We start from the raw sequence: 14868 nt of genomic DNA, 5'->3' as shown, positions 1-14868 counted from the left end.
AGAATAAAATTGGTGTAAATGAGAGAAATTCGGACTAAAACTGAACACTGCAGCCATAGGAAGCGCCTAAATAATTGAGTTATGTTCATGTACTGACCCCTGGTGTGTGGAGTTAGTATCGCAGGTCTTACATTGATCATTCACGTTCACTTTTTTGCATTTCTCCCAATAATACATTTATGATTAGAAGACAACATTAGCCAAATGAACTAGGGGCATGAGGCGGTATCCTGCGGAAAACTGAAGCAGGTTCAGCAACACACTTGACGCAACTTAAAAAATCAAAATTCACAAACAGTTCACGTGGTGGTAAAGCTAATAAAAGGTGAATATTTGCATTATTGAAACAGACCTAGCCACATTTACCAGTATGATGAGTTACAAGCCTTTTTTATGTTGCATTTTTTGTTTATTTCCAGTAAGAATGCCTGATTTTAGTTGAACCCCTTTGCGTTTGTTTTCTGACCCACATCTCTCCAATCCAAGAAAACTAGTTGCATCAAACCATGGAGCCCCTCTTTCGCCCTCCTCCCACTTGTTAACTCTTGAGTGGCCACTTTCAGGCAAATTCCATCACATAGGCAAGATTTCTTCAATCCCAGTCACAAAAAAAGCACCCTAATTCTGCCGGTAACGTCCCATTTTGCGCCATTTTGGACAATTTTACGCACTGTCTCATGCAGAAAAACCTGGAGAGATGGCTATAGATGCTCTGTTATGTAATTTAACCTCCTCCTCCAATGCAGATGCACAAAGTGGGCTTTGCTAACGCGATGCTCAGCTGCAAACTGTGGCTAATTCAATACGCAAGAGTCGTTTGAAATCATCGTAGCTTCGCAGGCAAACGCGACAACAACATAGACAAACACAGCGTGAGAAAACGTAGCATTTTTCTCATTATTGCGCGAAAAAAAAAAAAGAAGGGTACCGAGTATCTTAGCTCGCGATATCCACAAAAACAAAGTGCTGAAATATCTTTGCTTACCCAAATTGCCCCTTTGCTTGTTGAGGAATCCAGTCTTATGTGGCTCTCCCGTTCCTTGCAGCGCTCCAGTGCCTCATGTTCCCAGTAAGGCAGTGCTGAAAAGGTTCGTATCTTATGTTTTTTTTATTTTTATTTTTATGAAGTGTTTGACATCGTTCTAAAGAGCATGGTTAAGCCCGGGTGGAAGAGTCGGTTATGTCTCCCGGTCCGTGTTCTGCACAGCTCTCTCCTCCCGGTCCAGGAGCGATAACGAGGGGGAAGCATCAGCGCCGCCGCAGGAGTCTCAACGTCAATCATCAGCGGTTACCCGGGCAACGCCAGAGCCCGCCCTCCGAGTGACGGGATTGGTGGGTTCATGACAGGTTAGACTATTATTTTATCGGAACGTATATAGACACACGCATTTTGACCAAGCATATTTTCTCCAGTTCAGCTTTACCCAAATCTAGAAGCGACTGGAGCTCACAGAAACGCCTCATTTGACCTGGTTGCGTTTTCATCCTCAATACGTTTTCTTTTGTGACTATTTTGACTTTTTTTTTCAAGAAGCTCTTAGATTTGGTTAAAGTCAAACTGCAGAAAATGTGCTTGGTTAAGGCGGGGGTGAAGGGATGAAGAACCAATGTTTGAGAACATCGAAATACCAACTTTTTTGCAACTTTTACATCTCATTATTGCCACTTACCCAGCGTTATCAGACTAAGTCATTGCTGGGTTGCAGGTGACATCACAGCGTTCTAAAGGCCAATACTGTATGGAGGAAAAAAGTTTTGTTTTTGAGGACATTTTGTGTCTTGGACCCAGTGACTGATATTAATGATATATGTTTTTAATTGATATATTTTCTTATTAGCTACGACTTGTGAAAGTGTAATGCTGTTAATAGGAAAAACTGGCTCCTGCCACATTATTAAACACAGTTATAATAAAACACATTATTAAACTAGATAAGGCACATTTTACACATGTGAACACCTTTGGGCCGATTTGAGCCACTGTTTAAGCCTCTGGTAAAGATGGTAACGTTCGTCTGCAGTTTCAGAGCCGTAGGGAGAGAGTTCCACAGTGTAGCCCCTCTGAAGGAGAAGCTCCACTGTCCAAAAGATTTTCTACATTTTGGGAGCACACAATCCCCATTAACTGAGGCTCTGGTGGAAGGTCTGAGAGAGCCCCCCCTCACCATGAGGCCAGAGAACAGAGGTGACACACAATTGTTCAGACATTTAAAAGTCAATTTCAGTATACTAAAATTTACAACGTTTTCAAAAGTAAAAAGCTTGTGCTTTTGTATGATATCACAATGATGCCTCTCAAAGGTTTCTTGTCAAATATCTTGATTGCCTGTTGATAAAGAGAAGTGACTGGTTTCAGAGTGGACGCTGATGTTTGTGACCATGCTGTAATGCAGTATGACAAATGTGAAAAAACCATTGCATGCATATACAATAGAGCCGTGTGGTGTGATAATTCTCTTCTTATAAAACGAAAACAGTTCAGATTAGATTTCACTTTCCTGCAGACGTTAGTGACTTGACTTTGGAACTTTAGGCGTTTATCTAAGATTATGCCCAAGTATTTTGTTTCATGAACCTCCTGAATGGGTTCATGTTCTAACTGAACCTCAAAGGTGCTGTCAGGGGACCTCCGGCTGATAGAGAAACATATTGAGAAAGTTTTCTTTACATTTAAAGTTCAATGGGACAGATGTTAAGTAAAGCCTGTGTTAACTGCTGCCCAGCCAGCGCAGATGTTTTTGCTGACACATGAAGAACTGTGTCATCAGCATAAAGCTGGCAGTTTACACCCTGACAGCAATCAGGGAGATCATGTATGTACATTGAAAACAGTAACGGTCCTAGGACTGACCCTTGAGGCACTCCTAAATCATTTGGACTCAGGGTGGATTTAACACTTCCTACTTTCACACATTGTTCTCTGCCCTCTAGGACTTAAACCATGACAGAGCTGCAGCTGAAAATTGAAATTGCTGTAATTTCTGCAATAAGATACAATGGTCCACTGTCTCTTACAAAAAATACAAAGTTAATAAGGTCATAAGTTGAGGACACATAGGACAACCTGTTTGGAATGTTGTGTTGAAAAGACTTCTAACAATTGCAAGTGTGGGGATTGAAATTTCCTTTTTTTTTTTTTAAATATATACACAACAGGAATGAGCAGATAGGGAAGGCTTCCTGACCTCCTGGTGGATAAAACTGTTCCTTCTCAGTCAGTTGGACCTGGCTCTCATGGAGACTCAGCAATTGTAAACATCATGAATGTAGGACTCGAGACCAAAGAGGCTTTTAGGGAAAATATCCTGTAGGTGACAGACATGTGGGCTGCAGGCATCTGGGATGAAAAATAAATCTTCTCAGGGCACAGACAAAGCGGCGCGTAACAAATAAATGAAGTAATCAGGTTGTGTTACTGTCAATCTCGGCAGTAACCGAGCGCATTTTTGTTTATTTTTATTTATTACTCCTTTTTTTCGTGGAGGCACAGATGGAGAGCTCAGAGCAAGGATCATCAGCAAACACAGACAAACTGTAGCTAAACTCTGAATTCTCTCTCTCTCTCTCTCTCTCTCCCGCTTGTGTGCGAGCGAGCACGGTGTTCCAGTCGCCTAGCAACCGCGGTGTCTGTGTGATGGCGTGTTGCCGAGCAGAGCCGTGGGAGAGTGAGAAGTGCTCATATCAGCGGGCCGCAGCATCACTGACACATTTACTAAGGATTAACAGACAACTGCCCATGGTCCTTTTCATTTGGTGATTGAGCTCTGGATTGGTTTAGGATGGTCACATACCCTGGGACAATGATAAGACCAATATGCATAAAGTAATAGTAGGTAAGTAAATAATAGTAAGTAGTAATGTCGCAATGGAGAAGTACATTAAATAGTTTGAAAACCAATAAAGCGACAATTTTTGGCCATTATGTACAGTATGGCTGTCAGTTGAAAGGACTTTACACCACAAGATAAACATGTCAGATTTGTTGACCCAGTCTTTAAGTTGGCCTCCTGTTGAAATTATGACCCCACATTATATTGTTTGCAAAGAATGTTGTGCTTCCTTGATAAGTGCAGTCTTTTTGATTTGCTAGTCCAAATTGTCATTGTGGTTCAACTGCAAATATTTGTGCAGCCCTGCACTGCAGCACTCATTGCTCACGACCTCAGTAGGTTCTGTACATGGTCAATCATTTAAAGGCTTTTGTATTTTTTTGGATCATAAACAATGAAAGAGGAAGGCATTGAATTAAAATGTTCTTAACTTTTATCATCCCAGTTTCTTACAGGGACGAGTTCATAAGCACGTTTCACAACTTTGCAGGGCCACTTTCACAGAACTGCTGGGAAACCAACCTGTAGTAAGCTCAAGAAATTGGTACAAATGCTTTAGAATTAGATGCACAGTGTTTGAGTGTCTGAGTCTACAATATACTAAAAGAGAACAGCACTCATTTTGTTCCTCTACTAGAACAAAAATCAGGTATAGTGCCTTTAATGAGGCTATAATGTCAGATGGAGGGCGGGGACCAATACAACTCTATGGGAGAAAAAACATTTTTGAAAGAAATCTCCAAAAAGAAAAGTGAAAACTATTGGAATTGATCGTTATTTGAAAGTGGTTGGATCCACAAATCTCTCATGGCTGAAAGACCTTTGTGCTGACCAATGTTTTTGAATATTATCACTACATTTATGAGAAAACAATTGGACATTAGTTTATATGTGTGCTGGAAGAAAAAGCACTGAACATTGTGACTGTTTTTTTAGTGGATTGTCCCAGTAATGACAGCCAAAAACCAAGACAAAAGATGTGCATTTTGACATCATACAATGTTGTGATGTCACATGAACACTACCTATTATGAAAAGATTTCAAGATCACTTTTCATTGCGACTCATAAGGTAATTCAGCAACATGCTCATCCCCTCAGTGCCTCAACCTGTGAGGCAAGAGTATTAACCCCTCAGCCACCATGCTGCTTGTTTCCCCTCCTTTCTTGATTGTGTAAAAAAGGACATGTATACTTTCTCTTTGTTATTCTATGTAGTATAAAAAATAACATTCATATTTTGTACGGGGAATCCCCAGCAAACTCAAGTTGGCACAAGTGTAAACAGCTCTCTCTCTCGTAGAACCACTGGTGCAGATGTCTCCAAGAAGGGGCGTGGCTTCGAGCAGGTATTCTAGTTACTCATTACACTCGACTCTTGTACCGGCTCCAAAGGGCACGCTCCGAAACAAGCATGGCGCAAGAGAAGAGCCACAAAGAGCTCCGACTGTCCACCTGAGCAGCACCGAGGGGTCCTGACCTCTGCGGACAGTCGATCAGGAGGGAGCACAGGAAGGGCAGCAGAGAGAGAGAGAGAGAGAGAGAGAGAGAGAGAGAGAGAGAGAGAGAGAGAGAGAGAGAGAGAGAGAGAGGTGCAGCTGAACAACAGGAGAAAACAAAAACACAACAAGAGGTGAGTGTCATGTTTGGGCTTGAAGTAAGGACTACAGCATTTGCACAAGACTTTGCACAAAATCGAAAAAATAATGTGATTTCTTACTTTAGGTGAGTATAATTGAGTGAGACCGATCCCATTTTTTCGTTTTTGGGCTACCACCTATTGCAGACATGTTGTTCTTTGTTGTTTGACAAGATTTAAAAATGTCCTCAACACCTAAACAACACAGTGGCTTTTGAATGAATGATAATAGCTTTTTAGAATAAATATGGGTGGCTCCAATAAAGCTCGCCCATCATATCAGCATGTGTTGTAAATCATGAAGCGGCATATTTGTAAAGTCAAGACACGCACTCTTTTCTTTATAAGGTTTAAAGGGACAGAATAATGCATTTTATATTACCTATACAATACATTTTCCACCTATTCTATAATGTGACTGCCACTAGATCGTTCAGAGTAATGAGATAATGGACCTTGTGGCCTACAAAAGCATTGCTTCCAATGGTGCAAAATAACAAAAAATTGCATTCAATATGAGAATGTTTGGTTGACTTTTGTCGTTTCTTCTACAGCTGAAGCACTCCAATCTGGATTTTGTTGTGTAACAAATAGAAACCAGGAAGTGTTCTCTGTATTATAAGAGTTGATAAATCATCATTGGATCCATTGTGCATTTATCATGACGCTTTTTGTTTATTATTACGCTATTAGCTAAAAAATTGTGTCTTGTGTCTTGAATTATAAATCTCCTATTGTCAGCGGAGGGTGGTCTATGTGCAAAATATGAGTGACTTCTAGTTATAATTTCGGAAGAAAATAGGTGTTTTTATTTGATCTCTTATTCTTGCTATGAAATCTTCTTCTTTTGTTTCAGGTTCACGATGCTGGGCAGGAGCACATGCATTTCTGGACTCTGTCGCCTGGACGTGCGTCCTTACTGCTCCCTGGCGTCCTCGACACCCCCCTCCAAACTGCAGGGACTGTGTTACCCATTAGGCAGCGGGGGCAGGAAGTACCGCACACAGCACCAGACGGGCCAAATGGGTCAGGCTCAGGTCAACCACATGTTAAAGGTACAGACACGACGGCTTTCACTACAATGCATATACTAGGTGTTAGCGTCATGTTTCCAATAGCCATGACCTTTAATTCCCAAGTGCATCCAAAAGTAACATCAACATCACAGTTAACACATTTCTCTGTTGACATTTCTCGGTTTGATTCTTGTTGAACCAGTTATTCTTGTCATTATATATATGCAGGCTCTCCGCAGTACTTTGTACATGGGTGACTTGATTTAGTCCATCCCTACTATAAACACTGCTTCAAAATAGATGTAGTAACTTTTTGAAGCAGCAGTACTTTTATCACTCAGTACTTTTCACTTGGATAATATTGTCTAAAAGTAACAATACTCGAATTAAACATTTGGTTAACTCTTTCCACTGGGAGTAAATTTATATGATCATTATCATTTAAACAGGTTGTTATTTGGGTCACTATTGAGTTTTTAGAGTTGTATTGCCGATAGTGGGCCTCAAATGCTTTCCCATTGGTGTTGATATATCCTCTTGCATAGTTCCAGCCCACCGCTAAAAGATTGTTAGTTGCTGACAAAGCCTCCTATGGTCAATGACAATACTGTGTGTTGGTTGAGAATCTTTATGTGGTTTGGCATTTAACGGTTCACTGGGGCTGTCCTTGAGACCCCCCTTGCCCCTCTTCAGTCATGGGTCTTTAGAAAGACAGCCTGTAGTGTCACTTGACTGCAACCAGTAGGCGTTTTATTCCTCCAAAGTTTTACCAGTAACAGTTTTACGAATAACAGTTTTCTTAACATATATCGTCTATGTAGGCCTACGAATACAGCCACTCTTTCCCCAAAGGCTCAGCGTCCCACGGCGTCCTGGGTTTCCATAGCAACACGCTGCCCTCCAACCAGCCCAGCGAGGACCGCCGCAGCAGCGCCACCTGCCTGCCGGGCCATGGCGGGGTAATGTTTGGCGTGTTCGACGGCCACGCTGGGGCCGCCTGCGCCCAGGCCGTGAGCCACAGACTCTTTTACTACATGGCCGTGGAGATGCTGCCCTTGAGGACCCTGGCTGAGATGGAGAGCGCGCTGGAGGAGGATCGGCCCGCGCCCCCGCTCCTGGAGTGGCACCGGCACCCGCGGGACCCCTGTGAGCTGGGCTACGGCACCAACGCAGTGGACAGTCTCAGGAACTACTGGCAGGACCGGCTGCAGGAGGAGGAGGGGGAGGAGGAGGGAGAGCAGGTAGGGTGACAAAAACTGTAAATTATACTTGTACTTTTCAATAGATTAAAAAAAAATGCAATGGTTCCCGTTTTTAAGAAAAATCAACGCCTCAATCACTGACCATTACATAAACTGTCCTTGACTTGTATTAGTGATCAAAGTCACTTATGGTTAGCTTGAACAAAATTAGCTTCAAATCATGCACTCTCCCACAACCACATGAAAAGTAAGTCCCATGTTGTGCAAATCAACTCTCCATTGCAGCCACTTTGCTCACTTCAGCCAAGTCAGTTTAAATCCATTTCTGGTGGATGTAGACCCACTTGGCCAAGTCCAGGTAACATTCACCCACTGTGTAAAGACGGTCTCGAACACAACTTCTAATCTTGATCAAATAAAGTAAAAAAGATTAAATTGATGAATTCCTAACACTTCTTTGAGAGATCGGCCTTTTGTTTGACCATAGTGCAGATGTGTCTCTGAGTGAAGGACCCAGCTGTCAGTCCTGACAGGAATATGGCCCCTGTCACAGACCGTTACGTCACATCTGTCTCACTCCTGTCTGTGGCTTTTCTTTTATCATAACGTTGTTCCCAGTGGTGGTCCTTGACTTTGAGTAAAAGTACTAATACTAATACTAATTACTCCATTTATAAACTATTACTTAAGTGAACATACTTAAGCATTTTCTGTAGAAAATACTTAAAGGGACTATACGGGGTTTAAAAATGTTAAAATGATGTATTTTCCTCCCCCTACATGTTCCAGCCACGTCCTAAGGTGTAGAATGATAGCCTGATAAACCACACCCACCTTCTTTCTGCACGAAAGAAGGTGGGTCTGGCCACGCACGGTAGACACGTTGTTGATTGGCGGCTAAGGCCGAGCCGAACCAATCACGACCGTCACAGAGAAATGAGAAGGTTACGTCACTCGCTGCACCTCTGTGTTTTTAGTTCAATTAACGTTAACATCAGCCAAAACTAATTATTGGATGAGGTAGTCAAGGATTTTGCCTCGCGTTCTCCGCGTGAGTTAATATTCACTTCATATTTGTTTAATTGGACACAGCTGTCGTCACGTCCGCTAATTGCTAATTGGTTTATTTCACTGACAATCTGTGCGCGTTAGGCCCGCCCCTTCAAACTGCATGGAATGAACAGGGAAGAGTATGGCAGAGCCAGGCAAGTAGAATGAGCCCAGACCTGCAGTTACACGTATGACCTGAGGTGGCAGTAGTGAGTATAAAATGACCAACTTGCACCTAGCCCCTTTAAGTATTCAAAGTAGAAAGTGCAAACCCATTCACATAAGTGGCAAGAATAGTAACTTGAGGCTTCAAAAACATAAACTTTTCCTATGGCAACTCAACAGTGACAAACCTTCCTTGTTCTGAGTTAAGGGCATTTGACAGCACACATGCAGTGCCACCTACTGGTCCGGAGAGTACCTATATGTCTGTGAAAGGCGCTATATAAATAAAGATCTTCTTCTTCTTCTTCTTATACATTCTTAGGCTTTTAAAATGAACAAAACACGTGGACAAATTTACTTTGGCCAAGAAATGTTCGTGGAGTATTACATCCTATTTACTGTAAAAAGTAAAAAGTTTTCAACAAAAATACAACTCAAGTAAAGTCCAGATCCTCCAAAACTCTTAAGTACTGTTGCTGTCCACCTCCGTTTGTTCCCTCGTGAAAAGCTTTTTTTTTTTCTTCCTTGAAAACTGCTTCACACCCCCTTAAGGTGTGCATAAGAAGTTAAAAAAACGGAATAATGCAATAAGTTTGTCTGCCTCCTGACGTGTGATGTTTGTGGTGTTTGCAGGACGAGGAGAGAATGAGTGCGGGGCTGATCAGTGCCTTCAAACGCCTGGACTTTGATCTGTCCGTGGAGGCTCAGGTCTATCTCTCCAGGTTCGGCCTTTTCACCGACTGATTGAACTCTTGTCAAAACCTTGAACACCACATATTTTGCACAGTGGCTGACTGTCTTGTTTCAGGCGGGACAGTGGCGGCGGCTCGGCCCCTCTGCAGGTGGCCCTGTCCGGGTGCACCGCATGTGTGGCCCTGGTGTCTAACGGGGCCCTCCACGTGGCTAACCTGGGGGACAGCCGGGCCGTGCTGGGGGTGCAGGGGTCGGACGGGAGCTGGTCAGCCCACAGTCTGACCAACGATCACAACGCGCAGAACCCCGACGAGCTGCAAAGGATCATGGGAGAACACCCCCGGTCAGAGAGACGCACAGTGGTCAGGCACGACAGGCTGCTGGGCCTGCTGCTGCCCTTCAGGTACAGAACACAGACCCACACTTTGAATGTGTGCAGTAGTGAGTAGAAAGGAGTGGTTGACCATGGTCACAGGAATACAACATTTGTGTTTTGCATTTAAATACAACGCTATATTGTTGTCCTTTTTGAAGAGACTCCAGTCGAGACAGTGTCCTCTGCATTGGCGTAAGTCACTGTATAACAATAAACTATTTAATGTCAAAGTAGTTTCTGTTTACTTATACTGAAAACCACTTCTTCGTGCACAATATAAAGAGTTCCTTTGTATTTTTGTACAGTGCATCTGAAATAATAATAAACAAGGTGTAGTTGTTATTAGCTAGGCTTCTAATATGGTAATATGGTAAATGGTCTCAACATATAGTGTTTACTTTAGGTGATACTATGCTATGCTATGGTATTTGATTTAATTAGAAATAAATGCACTGATGCTTCAGTACAGCATTTGTTCTGTGTCTCCCTCTCCTCTAGACTGGCCTCCAGAATGATGCCCCTCTGTATATTTTATACACGGGGATATCAGTCTGGGCAGGGAGTCGGCTGTTGCCTCTGCCCAACTCAAACGGATCCGTGCAATCAGACTTGCACGGAAAACGCAAAAAACGCTAATAACGCAAAACCGCAAATAACACCACTGACTGCCCTTCGCTGATTGGTTTACTCCGCTTCCTGTTTGCTTGCTTATGTTACGCTGTAGAAATCAAGTTGATGTGGAGTCTTACTAGACTCACACGCTGGTGCAACAGTGAGTCTGTTTTTTACCCAGATCACACATTACTCAGGCAAGGCATTTCGTACACAGGGCAACTCAATGCGTCGAAGATAAGATAAGAGAAGAAGATAAGCAAAAGTACAATCAGGTTAAGCACATACATAAAAACATCAAGCATGGGAAATACACAGTACACGAGGTCACGTGTTGGAATTTTTTCTTGGGGACAGGAAGGATGACCGGCCATTGGTCTCATATGGACCTGGTTGAGTCAGCATGGTGGTACATGGAAGGTACTTTGCTGTGTAGTATGTTTCTGGCTGTAGCTAGTCCTCCACTTGGACCATCACATTCTGAAACCTAATCATGGAAACAGGATGTACACCCATCATTTCTGTAAATGACTATAAAAATAAAATAAGAATTGTACTGTTAATAACATGGAAACAGGTCTGTAAAAGCATTCCCACTGTCATCCCGTGTTACTGTGCAGCCAATACAACAACATAAGATCTGTGCCTCCCTCTACCAGGGGCTTTGGAAACGTGCGCTTCAAGTGGAGCGGGGAGATGCTGAGCAGAGTGTTTGAGAAGAGACAAGACGTCCTGTTACCGCCACATTACCTCACCCCTCCGTACGTGAGCGCCCAGCCCGAAGTGACCACACACCGGATCAGCCCCCGGGACAAGTTCATCGTGCTGGCCACAGACGGGCTGTGGGAGCTCATGCACCGGCAGACTGTGGTGCAGCTGGTGGCGCAGCAGCTCACAGGTCAGAGGACACAGGGACCGGCAGTCAGGGGAAGGGGATAGCAGTAAACATATCGACAGGCAAAATGTGCTCTCATGCCTCACAGGGTCCAAAGTTCAATCCCGAGCCAAACGGGGCCTTTTTCTGTGTCCAGTTTGCATGATCTCCAAGTGTCTGTGTAGGTTTCTTCCAGGTGCTGTGGATTGTCCTACTACAAAACATGTTGGGATCCCATCGTAGTAGACATATTCAAATATCGCCGCCTGGACTGGATTGATTGAGTTGACAACAAGAGCAAGAAGAAGAAGCTTGAAGCGAAACCCCCCCTCAGCTCAATCAACCCCAGTCCAGTCAACCATTTTTGAGAATTTCTACTACGATGGATAATTCCTGGACAACAGAGATCCTACACAAACATTAGAATCTCATGTTCTTCATCAACATGTCTGGCGCCCAGATTTGCCTATTAAATGTCTGTAAACTCAGTTGAGCTTTCTCAGTAAAAAAAATACAATGCAAAATCCGTTGGCTTCCTTTACACTTTGCGAATCAATTGTTTTGTTTTCTACTTCATTTGAAATAGTCCCGCAGAGGCAATATCTTTGTTGGGATCGGTTTAATCAGCCATAAGCTAATTGGAAAATATAACTGATATCCAGATAATACAGTCACAAGGAGACTTTAGCTGAGCAAATTAAGAGCTTAAAACTCAGTCTGTTTATTGTCTCGACACTCTATGTTTGGCAGAGCGAGATAAGATATGGTTTCTAGTTATCATAATGTTTGAAAGAGATTTCTATAGTCACCAAAGATCCATTGTCTTTCCCCCTCCGTCTCCAGGCCTGCAGTATCAGCGCCCCCTAGTGCCCGGGGCTGGCATGACTCTGGGAGGGCTGCAGAGGTTGCTGGTGGAGCGGAGGGGCCGTGTGCAGGCGGTGCTGGAGGACCAGAACGCTGCCACACACCTACTCCGACACGCCTTGGGGGACGATGGCTACGGGGCCGTGGCACAGAACCGGCTGGTCAAGATGCTCAGCCTGCCCCCCGACCTGGCCCGCCGTTACCGTGACGACATCACCATCACGGTCATACTGCTCAACGAACCCGACATGTGACAGCTGATCGTGACAGTCATCTTTGTCGGATTCAAAAACAAAGATGGCAGGGCACATTAAGTGGAGATTTGTGGCAATGTGGACGTGAAGCTTCTTCCAGTGGATGTTTTTCATGTAATGAATCCAGTCCTAGTAACTCAGACCTTGTGGACTTGGACCAACAACCTTCAGACCAACTGTTACCCAACTTGCCCAACTCTCCAGAAAGGGGAAATGATCTCCAGACGACATGAAGTTACAGATGAGACATTCCCACAGCAAACGTTTAGACATCCTGCATGGATAATACTTAGTCCTCCCATTGGCAAGACATTACAGCCTGTCAATAGCCTGTGGATAGCACCCTTTGGAGTGCTAACCACACATCGATGCCACACGCTTGTACTCATACTCGTATTCATTAATGTGGTCCTGAAACCATAAACCAATACCACCTCTCAGCTGGGGAGAGCGAAGAGCAACAAACTGGAGAATTGTGTGGAGATACAATATTCCACATAGAGTTGACTTTATTGGACTACACTCCCTAAATCAGAGTCTGTGTTGAATTTAATCAGAGCTAATTGTTGTCTTTATTGTACCGCAGTGCCAGGTTTGCAGTGTTCACAAGACCAGCAGCTAATGTTGCTAATTAGATGCAACGAGCCTCATGCATGGGGCTAAATCCATCTGTAAAACCACTCCAGCGACTAAAACATACTCAGAAAATGCAAAAGATACAGCATGTCCATATTGAGCGAAATTTAGCTGCAGCAAAAATGATCAAAATGCTGTACTTGCTAAGTTGCTAAACGCAAACACACACAGGAAAATCCCAATGGCCGCTTGTAGCAGAGTTTCGTGATGACGATGCTGGGTGTCGCCATTGCCCCCCTTGCTGTAAAACCTCCATCTAGGGGCGGCAAAAAAAGCTAGTTTTCCATTCCAAAGTATTGCACTTTAGACACGTTTTAAACAACTTTAAAACCTGGTGCCTCATTTTTTAAAAGTTTCTACAGCTTTTCCTCTTGTGATAACGCTGGGTTCGGTACAACCAAAGAAACCAGGCTGGTTTTCGTAAGGTATATTTTTAGAATCTCATAAATTAATGAGGGCCTGACATTGATTGCATGAGAGCTAATGGCACGGGCACGGCTATGACCGAACTACGCCCCCCACCTGGGCCGAGTCTACAGTGAAGATCCCGCCCTTTTGCCCTTTTTAGGAGCAGAGCTGGTTAGTCTGTAAATCCAGCATGGATTCTCTTTCGAACATCCTGTAGTTACTAACATAAACGGGGAGGAGTGAGACCAGTTAGTAGTAGTAGTAAGCATCTCAATACTAATATTAAATAATAAAATAAATGAAAACAGCATTGAGTAACTTTTGGATATGGGATGTGTACTGTAAATGAGTAACTAATTACTAACCAATCTGCTGTGCAAAAGTCTATATTTTTTTAAAAGTATGTAAAAAAATGCCTTGTTCTCGTGTCGATATCCGGTATTGGCAAGTACTCAGATCAAAGTACTCGCACTCATACTCGTATCGGTTTTAGAAAAAGTGGTATCGCTTACTTCTGATGACCAGGGGTACCTAAGCTTTTGTATGCCGCTGTATGTCACAATAGGCACCTCGTCACCAACACAAATGATCAGATTTAACGTCTCCTGGTGCTGTTATCGCTATAAAAACACCGTAATGACCTACAGACTTGGCTGTCCGTTTGCCTAAATGCATTCTGATAATTGTCGTGATTTCAGTTTTTCTCAGAACCCTCGTTTCTCCCCAAGGCCACTCTTTCCGCCGATGAAAGGGGCTCCATTTGGAGAAGCTCTGCTCAGTGAAAAACGGTGTCTCATGAATATTCAGAGCAGCATATGGCCCTGTTATTGTAAATGGAGTGGAAAGAGGCTTTTTATGTTCATGTCAAAAATGGGACCAGCGCTTTCATTCAGCCACCAGGAGCACACGAATACAGGGAGGTTTCAGAGCACCGGAGGAGATAAAGCAGAGTGCATTCCTACACTTCTGGAAATCAGTTTCATTCACAAATAAATGTGTGCAATGAGTAGTTTTCCTATTGAACTACTCAAATTGAGATTAGTCTGCTGTATTTTGTATTTTTTGGGTTATTAACTTTAAAATAAATGCAGGTTGGATCAATGAAGTTTATTTCACAACGCTCTCTTAAAACCCTCTTGAAATGTTCTGATATACATGTAGTAAAATGCATTGTAACACACACGTGGAGTAAGTGTAGTTGGGTAAAAACACCAACAGATGGCAGCACTTCACCTCCTGCTATATTCAAG

General features: G+C 43.2%; 2 protein-coding genes across 2 annotated transcripts in view; one reads left to right on the top strand and one right to left on the bottom strand.

Moving 5' to 3' along the window:
- The window catches only part of lrrc7 (leucine rich repeat containing 7), a 137710-nt gene extending 136493 nt beyond the window's left edge, over positions 1-1217 (bottom strand). The window contains exon 1 of the mRNA XM_079575640.1: positions 986-1217. The gene's annotated coding sequence lies outside the window, so the exon portion shown is untranslated. The remainder of the gene's footprint in view (positions 1-985) is intronic.
- Positions 1211-13002, top strand: LOC306977347 (pyruvate dehydrogenase [acetyl-transferring]-phosphatase 1, mitochondrial-like). Its single transcript, XM_079575650.1, has 7 exons — positions 1211-1347; positions 6325-6523; positions 7306-7725; positions 9535-9623; positions 9710-9997; positions 11242-11480; positions 12300-13002. The coding sequence occupies exons 2-7, from the start codon at positions 6332-6334 to the stop codon at positions 12572-12574; spliced, it is 1503 nt and encodes a 500-aa protein (XP_079431776.1). The 5' UTR covers positions 1211-1347; positions 6325-6331; the 3' UTR covers positions 12575-13002.
- The last annotated feature ends 1866 nt before the right edge of the window (positions 13003-14868 follow it).

The sequence above is a fragment of the Gobius niger genome (assembly GCF_951799975.1).
Source record: "Gobius niger genome assembly, chromosome: 17".
Classification (NCBI taxonomy): domain Eukaryota; kingdom Metazoa; phylum Chordata; class Actinopteri; order Gobiiformes; family Gobiidae; genus Gobius; species Gobius niger.
This window is presented reverse-complemented; position numbering and strand designations above follow the sequence as displayed.